This window comes from Bos mutus, chromosome 10 (genome assembly GCF_027580195.1).
Source record: "Bos mutus isolate GX-2022 chromosome 10, NWIPB_WYAK_1.1, whole genome shotgun sequence".
NCBI classification, from domain to species: Eukaryota; Metazoa; Chordata; class Mammalia; order Artiodactyla; family Bovidae; genus Bos; species Bos mutus.
Window position 1 is genome coordinate 11,020,190 of NC_091626.1, and position 23,625 is coordinate 11,043,814.

The 23,625-nt window shown below is 39.7% G+C and overlaps 1 protein-coding gene across 1 annotated transcript in view; it reads left to right on the plus strand.

Annotated features, from left to right (window-relative positions):
* The first annotated feature begins 374 nt into the window (after positions 1–374).
* ERO1A (endoplasmic reticulum oxidoreductase 1 alpha) overlaps positions 375–23,625 on the plus strand; it is a 53,317-nt gene continuing 30,066 nt past the window's right edge. The window contains 4 exon segments of the mRNA XM_070377277.1: positions 375–913; positions 10,212–10,331; positions 11,137–11,220; positions 18,294–18,332. Of these exon segments, the coding sequence (XP_070233378.1) occupies positions 800–913; positions 10,212–10,331; positions 11,137–11,220; positions 18,294–18,332 (357 nt within the window). The 5' untranslated portion in view covers positions 375–799.

Consider the following 23,625-nt stretch of genomic DNA (forward strand, 5'->3'; position numbering starts at 1 on the left):
TCCCACCTCGGTCCACACTTGACTATGAAATGTGGCTAGTTTGTATAAAATACATGACAGATTTCAAAGTTAAAAATGTAAAATATATTATGAATCGTTGAATATTGAGTTTTTTTTGAAATATTTTGCATATATTGGTTTCAATAAATCTATTATTAAAATTAATTTCACCTGCTTCTTTTTGCTCTTTTGATGTGACTACTAGAAAATCAACATACGTAGCCCTGGTATTGATGATCACAAGTATCCTTTTCAGCTTTATGACTCAGCCAGGGCCACCTTGGACACGTAATTCACGGTTTGATTTCCTCGCATTGAGATACGGAAGGATTGGCCAGGAATGAGGAGGCTAGGGCGGGGCCCTGCCGGGAGACACAAACCCCTCCGGCTTCGGCTCGGGCTCGCGGAGCTGGGAGGATCCCGACTCCCGCGCGGAGGTGGTGGCGGCAGCCTGGTCGAGTACACAAGCCCGGGGCGTTCAGGGGACTCTAGGCGGGGGCGGGCGCGGCTCTCCGGGCTAGGCGGAGTCGGGAAGAGGGTTGGTGCGTCAGCCACACGCGCGGGGAGGAAGCGGGCCTCAGGTCCCGGGCGGCCCGCGCGGGCGCCCCGGCACGTCCGCAGGCTGCAGCGAGAGGTGGCGGCTTCTGAGAGGAAGGAGAGACGAGGGCGGGCCTGGGAGGCGGCCGGGAGGTGGGGCGCGGCCGGGGGCTGGCCCGCGCGGGCTTCATCTGCGGACGCACGGCCTGCTCGCGAGCGCTGGGGATTCCGAGGCGCGGCACGACAAGCGGCTGGAGCGGCTATGGGCCGCCGCTGGGGCTTCCTGATCGGCTTCTTGGTCGCCGTGGGGTTGCTGGGCTTGGGCCACGGCGAGCAGCAGCCCTCAGAGACGGCGGCGCAGAGGTGCTTCTGCCAGGTAAGGGGTATGCGCGGCGGGGCTGCAGGTCCCGGGACCCCTGGCTGCGCCTTGCGCTGCGCCCCGCGCGCCCGGGCAGGTGGGGCGCGGGAAGTGTGTCTTTATTTCTCCACCCTTCCGGGAGAAGCCCCCTGTGCTTTTGCTCCCTGGCCGGGGCTGGGTCCTCTGCAGCTCTCCTGGGTTGGTGTGAGCAGGTCCCCCACCCGAAGACCCTGAACCGATGTCAGGACGCCCTCCCGCGCTTCTGATCAGGCTTGGGGCGAGAGGTATGGGTACACCGTTGTCTGTTTCTACCTAGTTGGTTTGTGCACACACTATTTATTATTTTCACAGAACACACACACACACACACACACACACACACACACACTGTTTGTTATTTTCACAGAACCTGGGTCTTTTTAACTTCCAATTTGGCTTGGAACAGCGTGGGCTGTGCTTCTGCTGGGTCCCTTCTCCACCCTTTCTGGTCAGGACAGACTTTTGAAGGGGGCTGCCCTCAGATGGCTTCGTGTGGCTTTTCAGTGTCTTAAGCTCAACTGCCTGGTGTCTTTGGGGCCGCGGTTGCTCTGTGTCCTTTCCTTTTCCTGAGTGTAGTGGAACTCTTTAACCGCGGCATCCGTATTGCTGGTCCCAATTGGGAGACCGGTCCTCAGTGTACAAGTTTGATTACAAGCTTATTATAATTATTTCCTTCGGTTAGTAAGACATGTGGATTCCTTGAGCAAAATATTTAAAGAAACGTACAGGTTTTTGGCATCCACGAGATGTGATATTTTAATGTCATTAAAAGTCACCTTTTGGTTGATTTCTGTTGATAAAAACGACATTTTATACAACATTGAGGGATGGGTATCCAAATTGTTCCTTTTAAGTAGATTTTACTGTTAACTTACTTAGTTCCGTTATGGTTATGGAACCTTCCGTAATGGAAGGGATGGGGGTGAGAAGAGGAGGAAGAGGATGGTAACAAATAAACATGAAGAGAAAAATGGAGACAAACATATCGACATCTATGTATCGACCAAATCAGAAGGAGAGATAACATTTTAAAAGTGGAGAAAGAAAAGGGAAGGTGCAAATGATCCATTCAGCAAACATTTATAAACACAACGTAAATTGATCTGAGAATTTGTGATACAGAAATACAGTGGCATAATTCTCACCCTGAAGAGCTCACAGTTTAGTAAATCATGTTCTTCGGGGCTTGAGGAGAGGCGGGGATCCTCAGTATTCTTTTTTTGTTTTAGTTAATAAATATTGCTGCTGCTGTTAAGTCGCTTCAGTCGTGTCCGACTCTGTGTGACCCCATAGACGGCAGCCCACCAGGCTCCGCCGTCCCTGGGATTCTCCAGGCAATACACTGGAGGGGGTTGCCATTTCCTTCTCCAATGCATGAAAGTGAAAAGGGAAAGTGAAGTCGCTCAGTCCTGTCCGACCTTTGCGACCCCATGGACTGCAGCCCACCAGGCTCCTCTGTCCATGCTGGAAACTAAAAAAGCCAATTTTCACCTAAGGTTTGGCAATAAAAGTTCAAATCTTCTCTGGTTCTATTAGCATTGGCCACAGAGTCCTTTTGATTCTTTTTTTTGTTGCTAGTTGTAGCCCTATCTTCCTTCCTGTTGCCTGTCCTTACCACTTCTGCCTTGAGTTACCACACCATCACTCCTCACCACTGCTGCGTGGGCGCCTGGCTTGTTGTACATGAGGGTTCTGATTTGACCCAGGGCAGCATGTATTTAGGGCTTCTGTGGTAGCTCAGGGGTGAAAGAATCCTCCTGCAATGCAGGAGACACAGGTGATCCCTGGGTTGAAGATCCCCTGGAGGAGGGCATGGCCACCCACTCTAGTATTCTTGCCTGGAGAATCCTGTGGATGAAGGAGCCTGGCGGGCTACAATCATAGGGTTGCAGAGAATCGGACACACTAAAGCAACTTAGCAGCAGCATGTAGTTATTGGACCTCAGAAAGCCAATGAAGTATGTGCAAAGCTCTACAAATAATTGGACTGAATTCAACAGGCATTTATTGAGGCCTAATGTGAACAGACTTTGAGAGATCAAAAGTTAATTAGAAAATTACAATTTAGTATCAATTCTTGCCACTCCAGAATACACAGACTGATACATAATTCAGTTCAATTCAGTTCAGTCCTTCAGTTGTGTCTGAGTCTTTGCAACCCCATGAATTGCAGCACGCCAGGCCTCCTTGTCCATCGCCAACTCTCGGAGTTCACTCAAACTCATGTCCATCGAGTCGGTGATGCCATTCAGCCATCTCATCCTCTGTCGTCCCCTTCTCCTCCTGCCCCCAATCCCTCCCAGCATCAGGGTCTTTTCCAATGAGTCAACTCTTCGCATGAGGTGCATAATTGGTGCTTAGCAAATATGTGAATGCTACACTAGCTGAAGTATATTCTTAATTAAAAATGGGTTGATAGCTCCCAATGCATTTCCCCCCCCCCAGTGAATCTTTAAACTTAGTTATTGCATATGCCTGTTAGTTGATATCACATCCTAGTAAAACCATTTTCACTGTATGTTATAAGTTCTTTTGAGAATAGTGCTTCAGTTTAGTTGCCCACAATTAGTGACCAGTTGTCTGGAAGTTATGAGTCTCCCTTGTACATTCCTCATCCCCTCGTAACTGCCACTCGTATCATTATGTTAAAAAATGTTAAAAAAATTTTTTCTTACACAGAAAATTGGCTTTTTTTTAAACCTTTTGGTATACAAGTCAGTGAAGTCTAACACATGAACAGTTTCGTGTAAAAATCCTGTAAATCAGGACTCACCCTTCCTTTAAATTAAAATAGTATTGTAGCAGGTATGGGCTTGAAGTAAGTGAAGATTTTTCAGAGTTTATTTCTTTTCGACAATTATTTTCTCATTATGCACCATTAGAGAGAATGAATATAACTGAACATTAGTCCCAATTCATAGAATCCCAGGATGCATTTTAAAGAAATCATCTCAAGAAGAGATATTGAAGCCAGGTATGGAGGCAGTATGGACACCTTTTTCAGTGAAATTAATTAGAAATGTGTTTGTAAACTTTTATACTCAGAATGTTTTGTCACTCAATATAGTTGGTGCTAATAAACACTCAGGTCCACTTCTTTGAATTCAGTAAATCTCCATCAGCCTAATGAAAGGGGAATAGTTTGGATAATCCAAAATGGCTACGTCAGAAGTGGATTATTTCTTGCTTGGGACGCATTGTGGATAGACTCTATGTATATGTATTTTACCTGTCTGGGTGTCTTGTTCAGGTCAATTTAAAAAAGTTTGTGTTAGTCAGAGTGGCAGGACAATGGAAAAGACACTTGAAAATATGTTGGGTGGTGGGTGGAAATAAGCCCAGGATTAAAAGTTAATCAGAGGGATCTTTGAAACAGGTTATATTGGAGAGATGTCATTGGCTCCGAATGCCACCTGCATTCCAGCGTTTTCTGAACAAAGCATGTGGCAAAGTGTGTTTCATGTTGGTTGCTATGCTTTGGGTCATTTAACAATGATTCTAGTTATAGCAAGACCAAGACTTTAAAGCAGAAATTGCTCTTAGTGTTTTATGTCCTTAGAAAATTGCCTACTACCCAGGATAGAGTCTTTTAGGTGCGTCTACGCTTTCTTTTGACAGAGTTGTTCCAGTCTGCTCTGTCAACGAATGAATGTGTGTGTGTTTGTGTGTATGTTTTAATGGTCACAAAACTCAGTAACATTAAGTGCAACTAAAGTTCTTTGCCAAGTAAAGCACATTTTGAGCACTTTAAAAGCTGTTTCATTCAAGTATGAGGAGTATACTCTTACAGTGCTTTGCAAAAAAAAATAATAGTCTATGGTAGGACTGGAAGTTTTTAGGACACAAGAAAACTCTTTAGGAAAAAAACTATTTTGATAGTGTTTTTTATTTTGTCTTTTGTTGCAAAGTAAAGGATACCTGTATCCAAAAACTTGAGAACAAGCAGACCAGTGTTATTTTCGTTTCCCTTGCCTTTTATATTTTGGAATTTGGTTCAAACCAATCAGAGTCAATGGAGAAAGTAGTGGAGTTAACTTTTGATTGTCGGTTCTGTGGGCTACAGATGTAAAATTTTTGGAGAATTTTAACTGCAAACTTGGCTTTTTTTTTTTTTTTAAATCTTGTTCATTAAAAAAACAATGTTGTAGGGTGCTTTAGGGGAATAGTTAAGATCCCTATCACTGGAAACACTTAAGCAGTGGTAGAGCAATAAACTGTGGAAAATTCTGAAAGAGATGGGAATACCAGACCACCTGACCTGCCTCTTGAGAAATCTGTATGCAGGTCAGGAAGCAACAGTTAGAACTGGACATGGAACAACAGACTGGTTCCAAATAGGAAAAGGAGTACGTCAAGGCTGTATATTGTCACCCTGCTTATTTAACTTATATGCAGAGTACATCATGAGAAACGCTGGGCTGGAGGAAACACAAGCTGGAATCAAGATTGCTGGGAGAAATATCAATAAACTCAGATATGCAGATGACACCACCCTTACGGCAGAAAGTGAAGAGGAACTCAAAAGCCTCTTGATGAAAGTGAAAGTGGAGAGTGAAAAAGTTGGCTTAAAGCTCAACATTCAGAAAACGAAGATCATGGCATCCGGTCCCATCACTTCATGGGAAATAGATGGGGAAACAGTGGAAACAGTGTCAGACTTTATTTTTTGGGGCTCCAAAATCACTGCAGATGGCGATTGCAGCCATGAAATTAAAAGACGCTTACTCCTTGGAAGAAAAGTTATGACCAACCTAGATAGCGTATTCAAAAGCAGAGACATTACTTTGCCAACAAAGGTTCGTCTAGTCAAGGCTATGGTTTTTCCAGTGGTCATGTATGGATGTGAGAGTTGGACTGTGAAGAAGGCTGAGTGCTGAAGAATTGAAGCTTTTGAACTGTGGTGTTGGAGAAGACGCTTGAGAGTCCCTTGGACTGCAAGGAGATCCAACCAGTCTGATTCTGAAGGAGATCAGCCCTGGGTGTTCTTTGGAAGGAATGATGCTAAAGCTGAAACTCCAGTACTTTGGCCACCTCATGCGAAGAGTTGACTCATTGGAAAAGACTCTGATGCTGGGAGGGACTGGGGGCAGGAGGAAAAGGGGACGACAGAGGAAGAGATGGCTGGATGGCATCACTGACTTGATGGACGTGAGTCTGAGTGAACTCCAGGAGTTGGTGATGGACAGGGAGGCCTGGCATGCTGGGATTCACAGGGTCGCAAAGAGTCGGACACGACTGAGTGACTGAACTGAACTGAGGGTAATAATAATGATCAGCATTTACTGGGCTTTACTCTAGGTCATTTTATCCTGATATGAACTCTTTGAGATGAGAGCTACTATTCTGTTGGGTTCGCCAAAAAGTTCATTCAGGTTTTTCCATAGTTTCTTATGGAAAAATTCCAACAAACTTTTTGACTGCCTCAGTATTTTTGTACTCAGATAGGAAATTGAAAGTGTTAGTCACTCAGTTGTGTCCGACTCTTTGCTACCCCATGGACTGTAGTTCGCCAGGCTCCTCTGTCCATGGGATTGTCCTGGCAAGAAAATTGGAATGGGTTGCCATTTCCTCCTTCAGCGGATCTTCCTGACCCGGGAATCAAACCCTGGTGTCCTGAGTATCCTGCATTGCAGGTGAACTCTTTACTGCTGAGCCATTAGGTTGAAAAGCATGGGGAATGTCAACAACTAAGAAGTATCAGGGATGAGACTCAACCCTAGAAGGCCTAACTCCAGAGCCCGCCTGCTAACCCTGTTGTTACACACTGCCTCCCCTCGAGGGTGGGAGAAGGGGATTGCTGGGTTGCTTGGAAGAAAGCAATGTAAGGCCTTCAAAGGCTTCCCTACTCTTAAAAGACCAGGATTGAATAGTGTTAGGCCTACTTCGGTCCATATAGCTACCACCCCTCAGCAAGGGCCTTTCCATTGCTTCCTATTCATTTGGCCTCCTGCCCCGCCAAGGCTGATTATTACCTGAAGCCCAGAGCAGCAAGCTGCACACTTTGGCATTCATCAGTCACTTGTGTGTGTTGTGGGAGCAGGTAGGGGAGTGCATTTTTTTAAAAATTCAAATTCTTATGGTAGGGCCACAGTTCTGTTTCACTTTGGGAGATATGATAGTGGTTACTTATGCCCCCATAGCACATTCTGAAGGACAGCACCAAGCCATCCTTCTTATATATCAGCACCCATCTTTTGGTCTTAGTTTAGGTAATAGGACTCTGCTTCATTTTCAAGGTTCTGCTCTGGGTCCATTAACTGGAATTCTACCTTAGACTTTTCCTGAGACTGTTCTGGTAACATACATGGTTCTTTAATTTCTAGAACTGGGTCTGGTATCATACCTGCTAGACTTCCTTCCAGGGATCAGGTTCTGCTGCCTGTTGGCAAGCTTCTCCGAACAGTCAGATGGTTTGGATTTCCAAGTATCTTCCTGCCTCTCCTTTGCTGGACTCTTCCATCCAGTGAAGCTCCTGTCACCCCTGTTCCACCTCCTTAGCTGCCCTTCGAGCTGAATTGTAGTTGATAATACCTCCCACTTAATATCTAAGGTAAGGGGCAGAAGATTTCTGAATCGACCATTGTCCTGCTTTCTCTTCTCAGTGGCCTCTAGGCTATAATCCACCTCTGCTTTGGAGGTATCATGTATTTCTTTCTGGTTTGGAGCTTCTTATCACTTTCTTTGTAATTAGGATGTGATCAGCAGAATATTGGACCCAGAGATTTGTTTCTTTGGTGCTTGCTTTCATTCTCCCGTGCGTGCCTTTCTGTCCTTTGACCTGGCATGGCCTGGGGCACTCACCTCCAGTATAGGTGACATGAAAGTGCCTACTTACAATTAGGCAGCGCGGTGCTGGGCTCCAGTGAATCAGTGACAGTGGACAGCTTTCATTCATTTATTCACCAATCCAAACCAAAAAAAATCGTTGAGCATCTACTGTGTGCTTTCTAGAAGTACAGTGCTCAGTCCCAGGCATACAAAAATGAACAAACATGAATTTGCTCTCAGGGTTCTTAACTCTAGTGAGAGGGAGTGAAATATAGATACATTCAGTACAGTGAGGTCATTCTTGTGTAGGAGTATGTGGAGTGTGGTGGGAGCTCTTGGGAGAGACAGTTAACCCAGCTCGGGGTGAGTGGTACCTTAGGGGAGCTTCCCAAAAGAGAGGAGGATAGTTTTTTGCCTTAAAAATGAATTCCTCAGGGGGAGAAATGGATTGCCTCAAACCCTTCTTCTTCAGTCTGTTTGTGTTTTTTCTTCTGTGATTTAATGTGACTCTCTGTCCCCTGTCCCTTTGGCCTTTGCAGCCTTTGGGCCTATTATTCTTTGTGTAATAATTTGTATCCAAGGGGAGAAACAGTAGCTTATTTTATGTTCTTAGAAGTTTTGCCTTGAAAGCACAAAAAGAAAGAGGCATGAAAAATCAAATCATCTATGTTAGAAGCACTTTGGGCTTCCTTCATGGTGGTAAAAAATCTGCCTGCAATGCAGGAGACCCAGGTTCAATCCCTGGGTCCGGAAGATCCTCTGGAGAAGGGAATGGCAACCCACTCCAGTATTCTTGCCTGGAGAATTCCATGGATAGAGGAGCCTGGCAGTCTACAGTCCATGGAGCTACAAAGAGTTGGACACGACTGAGCAACTTAGACACACACGCACAGAAGCACTTTTGTTTTGTTGGTACCCAGAATTAGGACTCTAAGATTATTGTAAGATTATTGTATACTGAGAAAATTTTTAGCAGGAAACAAGGACACATTTGCATATGAAATGAAAATAGTTATTACAGTGACAAAATATGCAGCTCAGATTTCTAGAAACTGAATTCTTTAGTCCAAAACAAATAAGACTAGGCAAATTGGATAAAAAACAAACAAACAAACAACTTATCTCTTGAATATTGCTGTCATCATTCCCAGTATTCTTATTTCTTAGGTGAAAATTTCCCTTACTGTTTTGTGATGTTTTAAAATTAAAAGATAGTGTCGGATTTTACATATTCCAAAAGGAGAACACCTAAATTCAGTATTTCAATGAATTATTCTTTATTTGCTTCCTTACCAATAGACTTTTAAGTTATTATTTTATTGGCAATACATCTCCCAGAAATATAATCCAAAGTAGTTTATAATGCAGATATTCAGGCCAAAGTCTAAGGATCTCTTTTCTGCAGCATGCTGTATATTAAAAAAAATTTTTAAGTTACTTAAAAAGCCATAATGTGTTTTTTACTTATTTAAGGCAATGCTTAATTAATTCTGTTAGACATTTGCCTAATCCCAAATAAATATCTCAGAATTTTACCTTCACAATTGATAACATTGTCTGATTATAATATGTTTTCCCACTGCATATGATTATAATATGATTTAATAATTTGATTTCTTAAATACAATTAGGACATTGGTTTTAAACATTTGAAGATCAGGATTGGCTTTGTGGGTTAATTTGCCATCTCAGTGTTGCTGATGATAAGTAATTTTTAGCATTATTTCAAATCTATAAAATTTATCAAGGCCAATATTTGAGGGTTGTTATATCCTTAAAACAAATTATTGTTTCACTTATAAATTCAGTATCACTTCTTACATTCACCAACCTTGTCTGTGACCTACACATCCTGTTGGAAACTAAAAGGAAAGACAGAGACAACTGAATTATAGGAATACTGGGTCTCAAAGAATTCAAGGGTGGTAATGCCTTCAGGAAAGATGGTAGAAGTGGGAGCAGGCAACCTCTAGGGAATTCAGCTAGCATATGTTCTCCATCTTCTACTTCTGCTTCTTCTGATTCTTCTGTAGAATCTCTCCTCTCTCTGCCAGCTAGCTGGCTTATGTGTTCCTCAGTTCACGTGATGGAACATGGTCTGAGTTTACTTCTTTAGTGACATGGGGAGACATCGCTCCTTCTTAGCCTCAATTCCAGGGTCCTGGAGTGGAGACAATGACTCGTTTTGGATTAGAAGCCCACCCCCGGTCAGTCTGGAGGGTGGGGTGGGGATACTGAGTGGCTGCAGGGAACCAACTCTTTGGGAATATGTGTATCATTTTGAGCTCAGTACACCCTCCCTACAAATGGTATCCACTGCATTCCTATAGGTATATAGTAAGAGCAATAGCATTACTCAATTATGGCCATCTCCCAGCTCAGAAAATTATATGGAGGCAAGAGGCTAGGGGCTGGTTGAGTAAAGGGCTCTTTTATCATAACCATGTGAGGAAAAAACTCTGTTGTGTCTATGATATTTTGATATAATACTCCATTTTCTTTGTAACAGGTTAGTGGTTACTTGGATGATTGTACCTGTGATGTTGAAACCATTGATAAATTTAATAACTACAGGCTTTTCCCAAGACTTCAAAAACTCCTGGAAAGTGACTACTTTAGATATTACAAGGTATTTAAAAATTTGTGGGGTGGTATAGGAATACTTAAAGCTTAAATGGATAATTACATTTTCTTAGGAATCACTGACCTTCAAAATTGTGTTTATTATTTAAAATTGAGCAAGGCTATATTAGGAAAACACAGTTCATAAGAATGAACCATATGGTTCTGAAATGACCCATTGAATACTTTTAATTTCAAAAACTGAGTTTTGAACTCTAGTGTTGGAATCTAGCTGGTTAAATTGAAGTCTGAACAGAAACTATTATATTGTTATCGAAGTCATGAGTTGTTCATAACATTCCAAAACATCAGATTTGCTCCAATTAATTTAAAAAAAGAAGTATTTTTAAGAAGCATGACTTTATTCTGACCAGTATTATTTTAACAAGTAACTTGTGATGTTTTATCTTGAGATATCTGTTGAAAGAGTATAGAAAACCTGATCATTGGACTCTGCAGTACACTCTGTGTTCACAATTGTCTGTTAGCTATTACTTTCATTGAAAGGCTTCGAGTTGAAAAAAAAAAAAAAGACTAAGTTGAGCAGTGATGACATGAAGTACTTTGGCTCCCAGTTGCCATCTGTTCAGGAACTGTTTAGTAGCATATTTTGTCTTTATGACCAAGTCTACCAATTTGCTTAGACCAGCTATGTGTTTATACCATCACTGAAACTTGACAACTGGTAAATGGATGAAGTAGAATAATTGCAACTGATAACATGACCAGGTTATAGTATCATAATTCAACATCTGTCTGTTACAATCTTGAGATTCTTATTTTTATAACTTTTCTCTAATTTTATTTTGCAGGTAAACCTGAAAAGGCCATGTCCTTTCTGGAATGATATCAACCAGTGTGGAAGAAGGGATTGTGCCGTCAAGCCTTGTCACTCAGTAAGAACAGTCTATACATTTAAGAACTGTCACGTTTTTGGAATAATTGCAATTTTTGAAAGGGTCCAATATAACTAAAATAATATTTGAATCCTTAGGTTAAATATCAGTTCAGTTCAGTTCACTCAGTCGTGTCTGACTCTTTGCGACCCCATGAATTGCAGCACGCCAGGCCTCCCTGTCCATCACCAACTCCTGGAGTTCACTCAGACTCACGTCCATCGAGTCAGTGATGCCATCCAGCCATCTCTTCCTCTGTCATCCCCTTCTCCTCCTGCCCCCAGTCCCTCCCAGCATCAGAGTCTTTTCCAATGAGTCAGCTCTTCGCATGAGGTGGCCAAAGTATTGGAGTTTCAGCTTTAGCATCAGTCCTCCAATGAACACCCAGGACTGATCTCCTTTAGAATGGACTGGTTGGATCTCCTTGCCGTCCAAGGGACTCTCAAGAGTCTTCTCCAACACCACAGTTCAAAACCATCAATTCTTCAGCTCTCAGCTTTCTTCACAGTCCAACTCTCACATCCATACATGACCACTGGAAAAACCATAGCCTTGACTAGACGGACCTTTGTTGGCAAAGTAATGTCTCTGCTTTTCAATATGCTGTCTAGGTTGGTCATAACTTTCCTTCCAAGGAGTAAGCATCTTTTAATTTCATGGCTGCAGTCACCATATAACGTTGTTTAAAATCAACGTACTAAAACTCTAAACTTATGACTATAAAGCCTATTTTGAATTGTTCTGTCTTCACAATAGTAGAATTTAGATTTTATGGGTAATACAATCTCTTGATTTATTACTGAGAGTAGTAAAAGCTATTGCTCTTTGGTGTGATATTTTTATTTATTTTTTATTGGCTGTACTGGGCCTTGGTTGCTGTGCAGACTTTCTCTCGTTGCAGCAAGTGGAGGCTCCTTTCACTGCGGCACACAGTCCTCTCGTGGTGGTGGCTTCCCGTTGTGGAGCACAGGCTCTCGGCGCGCTAGTTCCGTAGTTGCAGAACTCAGGCTCAGTAGTTGGGGCTCGTGGGCTCTATAACTCAGTAGTTGGAGTGCACAGGTTAGCTGCTCCATGGCCTGTGGGATCTTCCCAGACCAAGAATCGAACCCCTGCCTCCTGTGTTAGCAGGTAGATTCTTAACCAGTGGACCACCAGGGAAGTCCCTTTTGGTTTATTATTTGTTTTTCTTATGTCTTAACTAAAGTTATGTATGTAGTATTAAAAAAGTGAAATTTATTGAGGTACAAATGCAGTCTTTCCCCTTTTCTGAGGATGTATTCATTTTCCTCCTTGGCAGGGATTTGAACAAAACCACTGGCTTTGCTTAGGAGTTCTGAGAGCATTAAAATTTGAAATATTCTACTCTGAAAGCAGAGAATTTTATCCTTTTCAATGAAAGCATTTTTTTTCCTTTAAAAGTACATATTTTTATTTTACTTTCTTTTATTGAGATAAAATATATATAACATAAAATTTACCATTTATTTTAGCCATTTCTAAGTGCACAGTTCATTGGCATTAAATACACTCACCCTGTTATACAGCCATCACCACCATCCATCTCTAGAACTTTTTCATCTTTCTAAACTGAAACTTCATGCTCATTAAACAATAAATTCCTATTCCTCCCTCCCTTCAGCCATGGGAAGTCACTATTTTACTTTCCTTCTCCATGGATTTGACTACTCTAGGTACTTCATATATAAGGGGAATCTTTATAATAATTGTTCTTTTGTGTCTGGCTTATCTCACTTAGCATATTTTCCAGGTTATCTATATTGGAGCATGAACTAGATTTTTATCTCTTTTAAAGACTGAATAATATTCCACTGTATGTGTGTACTACATTTGGTTTATTCATTCACCTGTTGATTGACTTTTGGGTTATTTTCACCTTCTGGCTCTTGTGAATAATACTGCTATGAACATGGATGTACAAATTATGTTTGAATCTCTACTTTCAGTTCTTTGGGGTATATACCTAGAAATAGAATTTCTGGATCATTTGGTAATTCTTAGTTCAATTATTTGAGCAACACCATGCTATCTTCTGAATTTGGCAATAAGGAGTTCATGATCTGAGCCACAGGCAGTTCTTGGTTTTGTTTTTGTTGACTGTATAGAACTTCTCCATCTTTGGCTGCAAAGAATATAATCAATCTGATTTTGATATTGACCCTCTGGTGATGTCCATATTTAGAGTATTCTCTTGTGTTGTTGGAAGAGGGTGTTTGCTATGACCAGTGTGTTCTCTTAGCAAAACTCTGTTAGCCTTTGCCCTGCTTCATTTTGTACTCCAAGGCCAAATTTGCCTGTTACTCCAGGTATCTGTTGACTTCCTACTTTTGCATTTCAGTCCCCTAGAATAAAAAGGACATCTTTCTTGGGTGTTAGTTCTAGAAGGTCTTATAGGTCTTCATAGAACTGTCAACTTCAGCTTCTTCAGCATTACTGGTTGGGGCAGAGACTTGGATTACTGTGATATTGAATGATTTGCCTTGAAAACAAACAGAGATCATTCTGTCTCTTTTGAGATTGCATCCAAGTACTGCATTTCGGACTCTTGTTGACTGAGGGCTACTCCATTTCTTCTAAGGGATTCTTGCCCACAGTAGTAGATATAACAAAGGTCCGTCTAGTCAAAGCTATGGTTTTCCTGGTAGTTACATATGGATGTGAGAGTTGGACTGTAAAGAAAGCTGAGAGCTGAAGAATTGATGCTTTTGAACTGTGGTGTTGGATAAGACTCTTGAGAGTCCTTTGGAATGCAAGGAGATCCAACCAGTCAATCCTAAAGGAAATCAGTCCTGAATATTCATTAGAAGGACTGATGCTGAAGCTGAAACGCCAATACTTTGGCCACCTGATGCAAAGAACCGACTCATTGGAAAAGACCCTGATGCTGGGAAAGATTGAAGGCAGGAGGAGAAGGGATCGACAGAGGATGAGATGGTTGGATGGCATCACCAACATGTTGGACATGAGTTTGAGTGGGCTCTGGGAGTTGGTGATGGACAAGGAGGCCTGGTGTGCTTTAGTCTAGGGATCGCAAAGAGTTGGACACTACTAAGCGACTGGACTGAACTGATGCTGTCTTCTACACTGACTGTACCATTTTACTTTCTCACTTGCAGTGTACAAGGGTTCCAGTTTCTCCACATCTTTGCTAACACAGGGGTTTCCCTGATGGCTCAGACATTAAAGAGTCTGCCTGCAGTGCAGGAGACCCAGGTTTGATCCCTGGGTCGGGAAGATCTCCTGGAGAAGGAAATGGCAACCCACTCCAGTATTCTTGCCTGGAAAATGCCATGAATGGAAGAGCCTGGCAGGCTATAGTCCATGGGGTCGCAAAGAGTCAGACATGACTGAATGACTTCACTAAAATTGCTAACACTTGCTGTTTTCTGTGTTTTTTTGTTTGTTTGTTTGTTTTTTGGGGTTTTTTTTGATAATAGCCATCCTAATGGGTGTAAAGTGATAGTGTTGTTTGAGCAGCTTATTTGTATACATGTAAATATTGCTACATATACGTGTCTAGTATGAGGAATAAGGCAAGTGTAAAGTGTTATTTATGAGTATTTTATCATTAGCTGAACGAAAAGCAAGTTTTTAGTTATTTTAAACATGAGCATATCATTAAAATGATATCAATTTAAATATTTCATTTTATTTCACTAATTCTAGGTATTTATATTTAGTAATAGGAAAAGTATTTGAGGAAATTCACATTTACCAAGTACTTTTTTTATATGGCTTTTTAAAATGCTAAAACTATGGTGGATTCTTATTAAAGACATTTAATTGCACTTGCACATTAAATGGGCTATTATTAACATTAGTCAGAACAAGCAGTTTGGCAATTATTGCAAATTTGAATCTCATCTTGCAACAGCGTTACTTGTAATTATTTTAACACAGTGTAGAACTAGGGGTTGCCACCTTCAGAAGAAGATTGGAGAGGGCAGGACAGCCTGAGAGACACGTCGTATAAAGGAATAGCTTATTGATTCCCAGGTTGACAGACTGACAGATGAAATCCATTTCACTGTAAATCCTAGAGAAAACAGCCAAGTGTAGCATTTAAGAAGCTAAACCTTAAGATGTTTATTATCTGACTTGAGCCCACAGAAATACTAAAATAAAATAATTCGGTGAAAGCTACCAATTTGTGCTGAGAGACTGAGAGAACCTACTTATTTCACCTTCTGTAGAACTGGAGTCAAGTGCCTTTCATGCCAATACCCTCCCCCCTCTTTTTTTTCTTGACCTGGGTTCTTGATGGAGAGAAGTCTTTTTTTTTTTTTTTTTTTTAAAGATATTTGGGCTTCCTTGGTGGTACAGTGGTAGAGTCTGCCTGCCAATGCAGGAGATGTAGGTTCTATCCCTGGCTTGGGAAGTTCCCCTTGAGAAGGAAATGGCAACCCACTCCAGTATTCTTGCCTGGGAAATCCCATGGACAGAGAAGCCTGGTGGGCTACAGTCCATGGAATAGCAAAAGAGTTGGATATGACTTAGCAACTAAACAACAACAACAACAGAAAATATTTATTCACTCCATAAATATTCTTATATTTTAGTGTAGCAGAGGAGTGCCATAATTAGACCGAAGACTCAGAAAGATTATTGGTAGTATTGTGGAGAGTAGGGAGCGAAAGATGAGATGGAGTGGAGACTGGTGAAGGACTAGCAATTAGCAATTGAATGTAATTTTATTCAATAATGAATATTTTTGAGACTCTACTATGTACCTGGACCTGGGCAAGTAAGATGAGCACTTGTCATGACGAAGTACTGGAAGAGAAACACTAAGTGATCATTTCAATACATCTAGGATAAGCCAATAATAGATATGCCGAAGGTGTACACACAAGGAGCAGAGGAAAGGGAGGGTAGAGGAGAGAGACACCAAGGAGCTCCACTCCAAATGACAACAAGGGAATGAGCCATTTTAATTCCTCTTAGGACAAGCCTGGTCTCAGTTCTAATAGTTCCTGAGTAGGGCAGTCTATCACAACTAAAGAGTGATTAGAAATAATTTCAAATGCTTTGAAATACTTGCTTCAGCCTAAATAATCAGCTGTCCCATCTAGCATTTTATATTGTACATTACTGAAATCTTGACATCTCACTATTATATTCTTCATTGTGTATCTTAAAAAGACATTGCAGGAATTCCCTGGCTGTCCAATGGTTAGGACTCCATACTTTCACTGCTAAGGGCCCGGGTTCAATCCCAGGTTGGGTAACTAACATCCCACAAGCCACATGGTGTGGCCAAAAGAAGAAAAAAAAAGGACACTGCATCATGAGTACAGTGCAATTATCACATGTGCAATACATGTACAAGGTGAAACACAGTTAACTCACTACTGCATAAGGTCTGCTGATGTTTTGTTAATACCTTTTTGAGCTAAATGAGGAACTAAGACCAGCTTCTTTTTGTCAACACTTTGATTTCTTTTTTCAGTTCATGTATATACTTGGTTCAGGTTATACGTTGGGACACAGTGGAGATAGAAAAATAATAAAAAATTGAAATTCTGTTCTTCATACGGGGCTTCAATGGAGAAGGCAATGGCAACCCATTCCAATATTCTTGCCTAGAGAATTCCATGGACAGACCTTGGGGTTGCAGAGAGTTGGACATGACTGAGTGACTAATGCAACACAACAATGGGGCTTTAAAATGCACATCTTTTGATTTGCACCCCTGATTCCAGAGAATATTTGAATGAGGCAGATTGTGTGCCCATGGAGGCTGGACTCTCTCTGAGAGTTATTTATTACCTTTACAGTTAATCAGAACAATGTTCTTTCACTTCCATTATTAATTGGCCAATGTGAAAAAGAAAAACAATATTCAGCGTTAGTCCAGGAGTAAGAAATGAACACTCTGGTGGATAAGTCTTTTGGAGATTAATTAGAAAGATGTAGCCAATAAAAATAGTACATATCCTTTGACCTAGCAATTCTACAAAGATTTTCACTTATAATTGGATAGATGTCCAAAGATGACCATAAAGCAGTACTGAATATTGTAAAAATGTCAGTTCTGCTGAAATCAACCTATAAATTTGACCTGGTTTATTATATAAAAAAATTAGAAACCATCTAAATATCTGGTCATAGAAAAAGACTATACATTGATCTAGTTCAAAGTCTAGATGAGTACTCAATAAAGTGTTCATCTCTGTGTGGGTCTTTCCCTTTGGAATCTATTTCAGGACTGCACTGAATATATTTAGCATTGGAATAGGACCCTGCAACTTACAGCACTCTCTCACATATGTCATTATCTCTACTAACAGCATCACTTTGAGAATAGGCAGATAGATCCTGTGTTATGCAGTGGTCAACACAGAACTAAAAACTAGTACCATTTTCTTCTGAAAAGAACTAGAGTTCCTTAAAAAATGGTTGATTCCTAGACTGGAACAAGAAATATATAGGAGCCTGGAGTGTCTTTTCATAATAGAAACAAAAAGTGCTGTTAAAGATTACTGGGGTAGGGACTTCCCTGTGGTCCGGTGGCTGAGATTTCTTGCTCCCAATGCAGGGGACCCAGGTTTGGTTCCCTGGTTGGGGAACTGGATCCTGCATGTGGCAACTAAGGTTCCTGCATGCTGAAACAAAGATCCAGCATGCCAGCAACTAACATCTGGCACAGCCAAATAAATAGAAATATTTTTTTTAAAAAAGATTACTGGGGAAACATATAAAAGACACCAGTGCAGCTGAAGACACAGGCCACATAGAAAAGACACAGGCCAGCCCTTAGTCTCCTAGTGGTCAAATGTGGGACAGTTTGAGCATTAAGAAGAGTAATGGCCAAGATTCTGTTTTTATATTTCCATGTTCTAATATGTGTAATCAATCCACAGCATGACTTATTGAATTTTTTGTTTATTTTTAAGAAATAATATAAAGACTGCCTAACTGTTCTCAGTTAAATATTAGCCTGTTAACTTCAGTCATTTGTTCTGTGAATTCTTCTTATAAATCATAGAACTATAAAATATTTTTTTCAGAAGATAGAATAACTGTCATCTAAAGCATTTTAAAATTTTTTTCAGGATGAAGTTCCTGATGGAATTAAGTCTGCAAGCTACAAGGTTTGTATATATACTTATTAATGTGTCTAGTATTGGACAAAACTAAAAAACTCACTTCCCCTACCAACTAAAACCTCACTTCTCTGCTCCCCTGTACAGTGATACTCCTTGAAAGTTATGTGTATTCAGCAGCTCTAATTCTTTTTTCCTCCATTTTCTTTACCTTTTTTTTTTTTTTAAATTAAAGCTTAAAAAAAAAGTAGGGGGGAACCCCAAATTGTGTACGCGTCACCCAGCTTAAGGCATTACCAGTATATACGGTCAATCTTGTTTCATCTATCCCTTCCACTCCATTCTCCCAATTATTTTAAAGCCAGTCTGAGATAAATCATTTTGTTTACAAATACTTTGTATGCATCTCTAAGACAGATGATACTTTAAAAACCCCACATAACCAAAGTCAGGGTTCCAGTCTCTCTTGTTGTTTTGTAAATACCTTAATGTATGTGCATGCGAGCCCAGTCGCTTCAGTCCAACTCTGCGACCCTATGGGCTGTAGCCTGCTAGGCTCCCCTGTCCATTGGATTTTCTGGCGTGGTTTGCTGTGCCCTCTTCCAGGGGATCTTCCTGACCCAGGGATCAAACCTGCATATCCTGCGTCTCCTGCATTGCAGGCAGATTCTTAACCCACTGAGACACCTGGAAGCTCTTAATAGTCAATTTCAAATAGGATTCACACATATTCCACACATTTCACTTTGTATGCATCATACCTGTTATATGTCCTAAGCTCCTAAGGTGCTATTTGTGTTCAGTGAAAAACCTGGGAAATTATAGATTAAGTTTATGAGAAATATGTATGAGAAGCAGAGGATGAGTAGTCCTGCATAGAGAGAGTAGTCCTATTTTATAGTGGCTTTATCCTTCATTGCATGGTGCAAATCAACCACTTATTACTATTTAGTACTTTTAAAATTTTACAGTGAATCCTTTTGACTGAAAGAACTAAAAGAGGAAAAAGAAAGTACATGTTTAATGAAAAATGAAGTACTGAATTTCCACTTCTCACAGCAGTTGATGACGATATATAACTCACACAAGTGTTATTGTTTACCATCCATAAGAACCATGGAAGTATCACTGATCATATGAAAATCAAAACACACAGATCTGCTGACAAAGCCTGAGCATCTACTTTGTAAGTTAGTGGTTGTTTTAAGAAGAGTGTGTCTAAGACAGCTTAACATGTGCAGCTGCAGACGATACATTTACATATCATTTTGGGATGTGTGATTTTCCATTTAGACTAAATAACTGTTCTAAATTAAAATTTTCTGATATTTTATTATGAAAATTTTCATACATACAGCCAAGTTGAAGGAATTTTCATGTGAACACTGGATCATACTAATCATACTAATCACCTAGATTCTACTATTAACATTTTCATAAACTCACTTTACTACATATCTGTCTATCTGTTCATCCTTTTAGCCGTCCATTAAACCATTTTATTTTTTGGATGTATTTCAAACAAGTTGTAAGCATCAGTATACATTGCCCTCACTATATGTCATTAACTATATAAATATATATATAATTAGAAGTATATCATTGAATAGAGTTTAATATTTGCTTATATGTACATTTAATAAAATTGATATACAATGAAGTGCACACATCTTAAATGTGCATTTATTAAATGCATACATCTTTGTAACTTAGGCTTCTGTTTCAATACAGAGCATTGCTGTTACCCTAGAAAGTTGTTTCCTACCCCATCCCAGTCAATCCATACGCCTTCCCCAGAGGCAATGGCTGTTCTGCACTTTTTCTGTGTTAGATTTAAACTAATTTTGATCATTTTTGATTCTGCATTTTTTTATTCATACACAAAGAATGAAGTCATAGCTATTAATGTGTTGGCTCTAGTGCAGAGCTTTGCATGTAATTAAATGATGCCGTCATCAGCTGTTTCAAATAATCATTTTAATTCCAGAATTTAAAAAAAAATTATTTATTTTTGGTTGTGCTGGGTCTTTGTTGCTTTGCATGGGCTTCTCTAGAGTGCAGGCTCAGCAGTTGTGGAATACAGGCTTTAGTTGCTCTGAGGCATTTGTGATCTTCCCAGATGAGAGATTCAACCTGTGTCCTCTGCATTGGCAGGTGGATTCTTATCCAATGTGCCACCAGGGAAGTCCCAGAAATTGTTTGATTTTTTTCATTCAGTTGATGCTCAAAGTAAAATTTTCAGAAGTTCATTCTGTTGAAGAAAAGCATTTGTCACTGAATGTTAGTATAAATTCATTTAAAGTTCAAAGTTGAAGATGAAGTATTTGTTTTGTGGGGATGATACACATATTAAATTTTGATGAAACAGTGTCCTGCTTCCCTGGCGGTCCAGTGGCTAAGACTCCATGCTCCCAATGCAGGGGGCCTGGGTTCGATCCCTAGTCAGGCAACTAGATCCCACACCCTGCAACTAAGAGTTGCAAGCCACAACTAAACATCCCACACGTCACAACTAAGACCTGGCACAGCCAGATAATAAAATATTAAGGAAAAAGAAACGATGTCCTGGTAAATCAAGAAATGTCCTTACTAAACCGAGAAATCTTAACTAAATCAGAATTGTAATTGGTTGAGGTACATACATAATTGTATCCTGACATGCTGTGATATGTTATTACTTAAGATAGAAGTTACTACTTCTATCTATTTGATGATTACTATTGTCAAAATATATATATTTGTCAAAATATATAGGAGATGCTGAAGGACAGGGAAGCCTAGTGTGCTGCAGTACATGGGGTCACAGAGTTGGACATGACTGAGCAGCTGAAAAACAAAATAAGATTTTGTATTTATATATACACTAAGTAATGACTGAAGTTTTGGGGATGAAGCTTATACTGAATAAAATATTACTTCAGCATGGTAGTGGACTTTCTTTGCTCTGCATCATCAATCCAACTTTATAAATGTTTGAGCCTTTGAAGAACTATTAATAGTCCAAGAATGCTTCATTGATATTGATCATTTTTAAATAAAGGAGCCCTCTAAATGTTGGTTGCATTTTCAAAATCAGTAGAGAATCATTATTCAAAGTATCTATTGGTGGACTGCTTAAAGAAAAGAACAAAACAAATTTCAGCTTTTGAAGCTTTAGCAAGTTGTACTTATTATAACAAAGCTTGTAAACAAAGACCTGGATATTCATTGATATGAAAAGCAGGAAAGAACTTTACATATTAAGTGAAGAAAGCTTAAATGGTATATTAGATTAAATTCTGAAATTTTACAATTGTGTTTTGGAGACTCTCCCCTTGTGGGAAGAGTCTCCTCTTGATGAACTCTTGCTTTTAACTGGATAAATTTATATTCTGAGCTATGAGGGAGGCCCAAATTCTGACCTGAAATGGATTTAAATTAAGAAAGCTTACAATTTCATTTCTACTTTGAAGATAATTTATTTGATGATTTTTATCTTATTTATTAAAGAGATGTACTTAGAGGCAAAGAATAGAACTGTGAAAATATGTGGGCTAAAATATTTTCATATATTTACCTGTAGAAGTAATATTTTTCTCAGTTAAAGTGGAAGTGGCTCAGTCATGTCCAACTCTTTGCAACCCCATGAACTGCAGCCTACCAGGCTCCTCTGTCCATGGGGATTTTCCAGGCAAGAATACTGGAGTGGGTTGCCATTTCCTTCTCCAGGGTATCTTCCCAACTTAAGGATGGAACCTGGGTCTCCTGCATTGCAGGCAGACTCCTCAGCAGCTGAGCCAGGAGGGAAGTCTTCTCAATTAAAAACTGTATCTTCAGAGAAGAGTCAGTTGAAAGTAAGGATGATTTCAAATTAACCTTAAAATTAACTTTGAAGAAGATTGTGGGCAATTTTGTAAAACATTGAAACTAATAAGCATCTTAGAAAAATTATTTTTCTCCAGAAAAAATGCCACTGACATAGTTTTGAGACAGATGTGACTTACAAAGCTAACTAAGTTATTAAATAGGAGCTAGGAATAGTTATTTTCTTTAACTTACATTTTAATATTCAGGTAATCAATAATAAACAACTTTTGCTTAAATATAGATAGGTATATTAAAATACATAAGTGTATGTTATCTTTTGAACAAATTTTGTTTACTTTTTGCTAAGTACTTTTAACTTTTTTATTTTGAAATAATTTTTAACTTATTGAAAAGTTGCAAGATTAATATAAAGACATTTGTACATTTTTTATAAACATTCACTAATTTTTAATATTTTGCCTCAACTGTCTTAGCATGCTTAAATACATAAAGTTTTTTAAACCATTTAAGAGTTATACATCATATGCCTTTACCTGTTTATACTTAATTATGTATGTGTGAGCACATGCTCAGTTGTGTCTGACTGCAACACCAAGGATTGCATCCCTCCAGACTCCTCTGTCCATGATATTGCCTGGGCAAGAATACTGGAGTGGGTTGCCATTTCCTTCTCCAGGGGATCTTCCCAACCCAGGGATCGAACCCATGTCTCCTGCATTGCAGGCAGATGCTTTACCACTGAGCCACCAGAGAAGTCCTAATTATGTATAAAAATAATTTTATTTTTGAAAGTAGTATTTGAGTTGAATTGTCTTTAGGTCAACCAGTGTGATGAAACAAATCATTTCAAACAGTTATGTCATTTCAGTTATTTCAGTGTTCACTTTTATCCTCAAAAGAGTCCTTGTCTGGACAGTCATTTGTACGATCATCCTTACAATAAGGACATAATAGGCACTCAGTTTATATTTGTTGAGTGATTGAATTTGTGGTCTCCTGCTTCCAGTGTCATCTTTTAGCTGTATGGTAGTGATGCCTGGTGTGTTGTGAAGTCTCATGATCCATATTACTTCCCTTGTACACAGCAAGCAGAATACATATCGTGACTTTGACTTTGCAAAGAAATACAGTTGTTAAACAATGTATTTTAAGCACCTAAAGATATTGGAGTACTTTTTATAAGACTTGGTAGCCTCCAGGGCATTTTTAGAATCATGGTATTTAGAGTTGAAATAGATCGTAGACGCACATGATCTAGCCCAACCACTTATTTTATGGAAAAGAAAACTGATGCTCACAATTAGGTCATTAGAAAAGTGGAACACTGCGCCATGACTCCTTGCCAACTGATTTCTTTAACCTCTAAGATTTTCTTAGTGGACATTTTGATAGTTGTTGGACTATAAATTATTCTTTATTTTGTAAACATAATAGTAAATTGTGTTCTCCAACAAAACAAAGAGCAAAGCCTTTTACTTATAGTTTAGCTTCAGGAGGAATGTGAGGCTTATTTTTTTTTTTTTTCTTGTAAAGT